Source organism: Penaeus vannamei, chromosome 1, assembly GCF_042767895.1.
Source record: "Penaeus vannamei isolate JL-2024 chromosome 1, ASM4276789v1, whole genome shotgun sequence".
Lineage (NCBI taxonomy): Eukaryota > Metazoa > Arthropoda > Malacostraca > Decapoda > Penaeidae > Penaeus > Penaeus vannamei.
The window spans coordinates 36,222,945-36,230,444 of NC_091549.1; the positions used below are offsets into that span (position 1 = coordinate 36,222,945).

General features: G+C 35.8%; 1 protein-coding gene across 9 annotated transcripts in view; it reads left to right on the plus strand.

The window, feature by feature from the left end:
- Positions 1-7,500, plus strand: part of LOC113816120 (sorting nexin-29) — a 46,660-nt gene that overhangs the window by 24,261 nt on the left and 14,899 nt on the right. For all 9 annotated transcript variants that reach the window (XM_070122014.1, XM_070122005.1, XM_070121984.1 and 6 more), the window contains 10 exons: positions 2,215-2,360; positions 2,572-2,671; positions 3,017-3,169; positions 3,566-4,196; positions 4,463-4,604; positions 5,304-5,433; positions 5,742-5,934; positions 6,126-6,300; positions 7,136-7,210; positions 7,478-7,500. The exon at positions 7,478-7,500 is cut by the window's right edge and continues 184 nt beyond it. In XM_070122014.1, coding sequence (XP_069978115.1) covers positions 2,215-2,360; positions 2,572-2,671; positions 3,017-3,169; positions 3,566-4,196; positions 4,463-4,604; positions 5,304-5,433; positions 5,742-5,934; positions 6,126-6,300; positions 7,136-7,210; positions 7,478-7,500 — 1,768 coding nt within the window. The remainder of the gene's footprint in view (positions 1-2,214; positions 2,361-2,571; positions 2,672-3,016; positions 3,170-3,565; positions 4,197-4,462; positions 4,605-5,303; positions 5,434-5,741; positions 5,935-6,125; positions 6,301-7,135; positions 7,211-7,477) is intronic.

Below are 7,500 nucleotides of genomic sequence, written 5' to 3' on the forward strand. Positions count from 1 at the left end.
ACATGGAAATATTGACCTCTCTGGAGCTCTTTCAGTTGTGGTTCACATATGGTACATTCCACACTTATTTACCAATGTAAATAATGGATGAGCCCCTTCCTAAGTGCTTACTTAGTCTATTCACCCTCCAAGAGCTTTGTGCAAGTCATTCCCATCACCCCAGGCTTCATCCAAAATTATCTTGATGGCATATAGACCAATTCAGTATGACGTCACGAGTCGGAGTGACCATTCCACTTAGTGAAAACAAACCCCGTCGTTCGCAGATGCCTCGCTATCAGCATGAGCGAAAGTGGCCTATGAATTCTTTGATTCTTTAAAAACTGAAGTGAAAAAGCGATATGAAGCGAAACTAGAAGCTGTGCAGCTAACAGAGTGTCCATACCACCTGCCTGCCGAAATTAGGATCGACGATCCTTCGAAATGGCCTATATTAGATATCCTGACATCTATGTCTATTTCACCAACACACCACGTAATGATAGTTATAATTTTATAACATAATTTGCCATAGTAATTCATGACGTTTAGCTGTATTTTTCTGTGGTATCAGTGCCATTTCCTAATATCATTTTTCTTCCCATTTACTAGGTGTTTATACAAAGGAGACAATGAAGTCACATAAAGGCCTACAAGCGCACAACACATTTTTCTCTCTCCTCAATGATTTGACCTCAAGAGATAGGCCCTCTTCATTTGTTTCATCTGCTGGTCCATATGATATTTCATACACAAAGGCAACGGGCATCTTATGGATAGTGCTTGACGACACTTCGGATAAAGTTTGGGTGAGGTGGATCCGGGGATGGTTTGCCTGTAAATTTAAATTATGATAGATCAATATATTACAAGAAATTTTAATACAAAATAATAATAATAAAACTGCGTTAGTGCTTTTTAGAGTATATAACTGCTGCCCAAACCTAATGTTGACAATGTTGACCTTGTTTGGCCTTAGCAGCTATTGTAGATAGAGTTTAAAAGTGATTATCTGTCTGGAATTTCAAAAGGTGTAAAATATTAATATGTTGATCAATAAAATGTTCTGAGCACAAGTAAACATATTCCACCAGGCACTCCTATCAGTGTTCATGCATTTCATGGCCTATACCCATCGCTTCCATTTTCAGGTTTCTTTTCACGATCTGGGAATGTATGAAAGGTTAAACCTTTCTTTCCCATCATGTTGTGGTTCAAACAACCAACAGCAACACTGTTTGCATTTTCATACAAAGAATCTAAATTCTCAAAAAAATTAATTGACTTGTAAGCAAAGCGGGTTTGTTTTCACCAAGTGCTCATTGCTAGGGGCGGTTGCTAGGCGTTGCTGAATCGGTCTATTCTTGTTCCCTTTGCCCATAGCGAAATTCTTTCTTGATGAAATGGTCACTTCACCCAGATCTAAAGGATTGAGTTTCAGTGCTATCTCATTAATATATTGTTAACAAAAGGAAGTACGTATGGTATGTGTGAGTTGTCTTAGTACTGTTGCTGGCAGTAGAATGATATTTTACAAACATGTTAAATGATCCCTTGTCATTCTTTATAAATATTGATACAATATTTCTTGAAAGTGGATGTTACATGGATTTGCTTCTTGTTTTCACCTCACCATATTTTAATCTGTAGTGCCTTAAAAATCTCAGAAAAGGAAAAACTGGCAGCTCACCTTGAACCTTCATGCGTTGTAGTTGGTTTAGTGTTTTTTTTTTTTTTCTGTTTCTTTTTTTCAGTCTTTCTTTTTCTTCTTTGTTTTTCTTTTTTTTTCTTTTTTCTCTTTTGTTTGTCTGTTTCTTTGTAATCTTTGACTCATGATACTTGTGTATACACAGTTGGACTTTTTTAACTTATGGACTTCTTCTTTTTCCCTTTTATCCCTTTTTTTTTTACTTTCACTTTCTATCAAAATTTGCCATTTTCTACACCATATATATATATATATTTTTTTTTTTTTATCAAAATTCACTTAGTAAATTAGAGAACTCCAGAGTCTGTAGTGAGTTACAAGTTATCCCTTTCCTGAAATTAGGGAGATTATGGTATGCAGGTATTTGATAAGGAATATTCTAACATACATTACTTTATGTACTTGCAGTTCCAAAAGGGAATATAGGATATTAATCACAATTAATCATTTTCATCCATTCTTTTTTTCTTTTATTTTATTCTTTTATATTGTTTCACTGTATTAGAATATTCTTATTCTCATTCCAGTCCTTTGGTGGTATGTACGAGAACTTTTAACACGTCATGAATATGAACGATTTTTGCTTTTGAAGAATGTTAACACGGACCTCGGCAGGGGAAGGGCATGGATTCGAAGCTTATTGAATGAGCATTCCCTTGAGCGTTACATGCATGTAGGTCATTGTTGAATGTTGTATTTTGTTATATTTATAATTGCAATAGGAAAACCTTGGAAAGAGTAATATGTTAGTATATCATTGTCTCATATTTATATAGTTTGCAAATAAAATGAGATGTGAATAGTGGCCCTGTTCAAGTTTATTATTGGTTTGTTATTAGAAAATAGGTGTTCTTCTCTTATCTCTTATGTCACTGGCTCTTTAGATACTGGTTTGTGATGAGAAGCTTCTGCTGCAGTGGTATGAACCGTGGGCATTACTCCGTGACATGGAGAGGGCAGCAATGCTACCAAACTTAGCTGCAGGTGAGATTGTTTTCTCAATATTTTAAGTTATGCATTCCTATTTTTCTAGTTGAATGATATATATAGATTGATTGTCATTTTTTATAGATATGTATATGTTGCTTGATGATCATATAGGAATATGGGATCATATTCATAGTAATAAGTTTTTGAGTGATTATTAGCATTCATGCTTTGGTGTTCAAAGTAAGACTAAATTGTTATGGAGGCAGCAAAGTTTTCATTTCTGCTGCAGGGAAGAGGGATTTTGATTTATCACCAATTTGTATAGAACCTATTATCAGTTACACTAAGATAATATTGTGGTTTGGTGATAGTTTTGTACTGTTATCTGCTTCCCCACAGGACTTGACTCCATTCTGTTTGCTATAAGCATTGACAACAGTGAGCTGAATGGAGGTGGTTGGAGTGAAGTCCTGCAGAAGCCGGAAGCAGCCCCAGTTTTACCCCCAGAACCTGAAGCCCAGATTGCAGAGCCTAGTGAAAGTAGTACAGCCAGTATGTGAAAAGAGTTGACTTTGTTGGGTATTATTTTTTTCTTGATTAAGATTAAGAATATTTAGCCAAGTTATTCTTCTCTTCAGCCAGCCTTATCCAAGAACATTGATTTCTTATCCATATTATTTCACCTTGTTATATAGAATTTAAAAGAGAACAGTGTGAGTCCCTTTGATGTATATGAAGAATAAGTGATAAATAGGTTAATTCACACATTTGTACGGATTGTATTAGAGAGAAGCCTTTAAACCAATATTTTTAACAATATGGTTAATACATGTTTTGATATTCAGTCTATATATGGTAAAAGAGATGAGTATGAAATAAATCCAATTTGATGAAGATGTTCCTCTTGTTAGAGAAGGATAATATTTATATAACATTCCTTTTCTTCAGCTGGGAGCAACAGTGCTATTAGGAAACGAGAGCTACGGAAAAAAAAGAAAAAGATTCCATCACAGCTGATATCCTTTGATGATGAACTGTCAAGGCCTGAGAGACCAGATGTAAATTCTCCTTTATATCACAGTGCCCCAACTACTTGCCTCAGCTCTCCAGCCCCCACAACAGCAGGATCAACTCCTTATGCTGACCGTCTGGAGAAGCTTGTCCATCTGCGTGAACTCCAACAAGCGAAAGAGGCTCTTAAAACCTCTGATAGTGTCAGTCCAGAAACTCCTGCAAAAAGCTCTAAGGGCATGGGTAACACTGGCATTAAGAATGCCAGGGAGATTGAGGGTCAGCCCACAATGCACGATTCTGACTTAGAAAGTAGTTTCCATTCCACTGACAGCAAGATGAAATATGATGGTGAATCTCTAAATGAACCTAGTTACCAGCAGCTCTTTGAAAATATACTGCCTAAATGCTCAGACAATCCCTCTGAAGGTTTTTCAAATAGTAGTGCCATTGTTAGCACTGTAGTGCCTCAGCCAAAACCTCAGCGACCAAATAGCCTTTATGACCAGGAAACAGGTTCATACAAGTCTAGTCAGTCAAACCTTTCGGCAGATAGCCTAGCTTCAAGGTAAGATGATTTCACTCTATGACAGTGAGGTTTCATTTTTTCCACAATTTTATCAGTTTACAAGATGCAAAAAGTTTTTAGCTTTAGACAAAGCTTGAGAAGAAAAAATATGCACTGGGTATGAAAGTTTATTGATCATTTATTGTAAAAATCATAAATAGATAAAGGGCCTCTGGAAATATTAACATTGTCAGGTAATCATTGCTCTCATGACATTTGCTTGAAATCCATCTTCTGTGTTCTTATAATCTGTATCAATTTTTCAGTGAAGGGGACATTACAGGAACAGTCCTGACTCCTGTTGGGTCACACAGTATTCAAGGATTAATACCAGTCAGTCCACGAGGTGTCACTCCTTTTGAGAGTGTGCAGTCAGATGACAACACATCAGTTAACAGCTATAGCCAAGTATGTTAAGATTATTGTTATCGTAAGTAGTCTGATAGTACTAGGTTTTTATTGCTATTTGTGGGGCTTGATCATGAACTCATAGTTATAGTTATCTAAACTGTTCTTGTAACTCCCAATTATTTGCTCCTCTCTGTTTTTATTTGTTTGAGTTATATCCAAAGATTGTTTTTGGGATTATTTTAGCTCAGTGTCAGTGGAAGTCACATTACAGACCAGAAAATATTTTATTGGCCAATAATTTTGTCTAAAAATAGATTTTTCATAACTTCCCAACACTATAATCCATAACCAGAACTTTATAACAAAATACTAGATGCCTAATTACTCAAATGAAAGAAGTAGCACAACATGCAGACATAATTATATCATAAGAACCCTCAGTCATACACAGAAATTCTGAAGATAAGGAGTAAAATAGTTAACAAATGTCATTCATGTGATGCTATTTCAAATAGTTTTCATTATTTATACAGTAAGTGAGGAGGTTGTCAACTTAGCTACCATGTCAAGTAGATTCATTCACATATTTCACTACCATGATACCATCAAACAATGGTTTTCAATTAGTTAGTTGCAATTCCGAAGCATGTGATGGTCAGCAGGAAGGTTGTGAAGCCTTAGGGGAAAAATATTGTGAGCAAATTCGCAATGTTCATAACTATTCTTGTGAATCTTTTTTTATTGTTTTTTCTTCAGGAGGTAGATGATGCAGCAGCAGCTGTAGAAGGCATAGTCGGAACACATGAAAGAACAGGGGTTACAAGCCCAGGGTCATTCACCTCAACCCTTCCCAGCCAGTCAAGTGGAGAAACAACACTCACAATGGGTTAGTAACAAGCTGAAGTCAGAAACTGTAATAGGGGCATAGAGTCAGTCTATCTTCCATGTCAGTGTTAATATTCAGAGTAGAAAACCTTTCAGGACTAAAATTAGAGATTACATCATATTGTCTGGGAGTGCATGTATATGTGCATTGTCCACCATGGTTTTGTTTTATTAGGAGACAATTACTATGCCTGCTTGACCTCACCAGTCACCTCATTCCATTGAATTCAGTCATGTAAAGGTGCTACTTTATTTGGAGAAAGGCTTTTTGTGTAATAATTTCAGTGTTGTTTTTCTTTTATCTAACAGAGGAGCTAAAATCTGCAGTATTAGAAATAAGTAGAGCTCGTGATGCAGCAGAAGGGCGGAGGATGGAGGTGGCTGCTGCTCTTACTCAGGAAATGGAGACAACATCAACGCTTCGAGCAGAAATTGCTCATCAGCAGAGTCAATATCAAGAAACTATTGATAAGCTCAATACCAAAATCAATACCATTACAAGGTTGGAACATAGATCAACAATAATGCTTTATTGTTCAGCAAGGGTTGGATATATGATCAAGTTATCTAGTAATTGTAAAAAGTATATTATTTGTATTTTGACATAACTATAAATATCTTTCATTTATAATATCCAGAGTAGTGTAGATGTTTCTAGATATAATGCTGATATATACCATATGGTATCCATAGGGAAAATGAATTACTAAAGCATCAGTTGAAGAAATACGTTGGAGCAGTGCAACTCCTGCGTCGGGAAGGGAGCAGCAGCAGCAGTGAGGCCACATCACAGCCACAAATCAGAACACCGCCTGAGTACCGTGACTACCATGAGGAAGCCACGGCCTATGAGACAAAGCTTATACAGGTATGCTTCACTGCAGGCATTTGGCCCAAAATACAGATATTTGTCATTTCATTTGCTTTATCCAGATGGTAATAGACTGTTTTAATGCACAGACTCCATATAATATCTCCAGGTCCATAATTCAGTGCAAGAATAAGAACAGTAATTAACTTTTTGTTGTTTGTGTCTTTTTTTCATAATATTTTATTTTCTCTAATACAACCTGTGCCTCCAGTCACAGCAGTTAGGAATAGGATCCTGAGAATGGAAATAGTGTCCTCCTTGGAGCTTGCAGTCTTCAAGTCATGGCTCATGAACAGTAAATTCCACATTAGTTTATCGATGGAAATAATGCAAAAGCCTCTTCCAAAATGCCAAATGAGTCTTGATCATCCTCTAAGAGGTTTGTGAACTCGTGGCGAGTTATTCCTGTTATCCCGGCCGTTAGCCGAAATTGTCACTATGGCAAGTTATATGATGGTCATGTCATCTAGGTTGTTGGGGTTAATAAGCTAAAACTACAATGGATATGGTACCAAATATATCCAGTGGCTTCAGTTAACTTTTTCATCCTGAAATGTCATTTTTGTTTATTGCAAATATATACCCTATTTCTTACCTTTTGCCCATGTAATGTATAACCAGACAGTTAAGTAGTAGTCAGCCATCCCTATCTTTTAATTGTATTTGCTTAGACTATCAAAGGTGTTTTTTAAAGTGAAGTTGATTTTTAACCAGTTCTTACATCATTATAAAAAAAAAATAGTAAAAAGAAAGGGAATCATATTCATTTACAGTATCATTATTGATAAATCATTAATTATTTCCCATTAATTATTATAACAAAAAAATTTAGGTTGCAGAGATGCATGGAGAGTTGATGGAGTTCAATGAACGACTTCATAGATTGCTAAGGATGAGGGAAGCTCAGGTAAATATAATTTAAAAAGTGTTCAGATATTCCATCTTAACCTGTTTATATTAGAATGTTTGTATATCAGTCTTTACTACTTTTTCATCCAGCTAACCAATGAAAGGATATCAGTCACTCCATAAATGAAAAATTATGGTATTACAGTTTTCTCTTTTTCTGTAATGATCTCCATATATTATTTTGTGTCATCTGGCAGGTGTCGATATTTCTATTAACTGTAACTAAAATACAAACAAGAATATCTGGATCTTATATCTTCTGTAGGTTCGCCGTTTTCGTGAGGAACT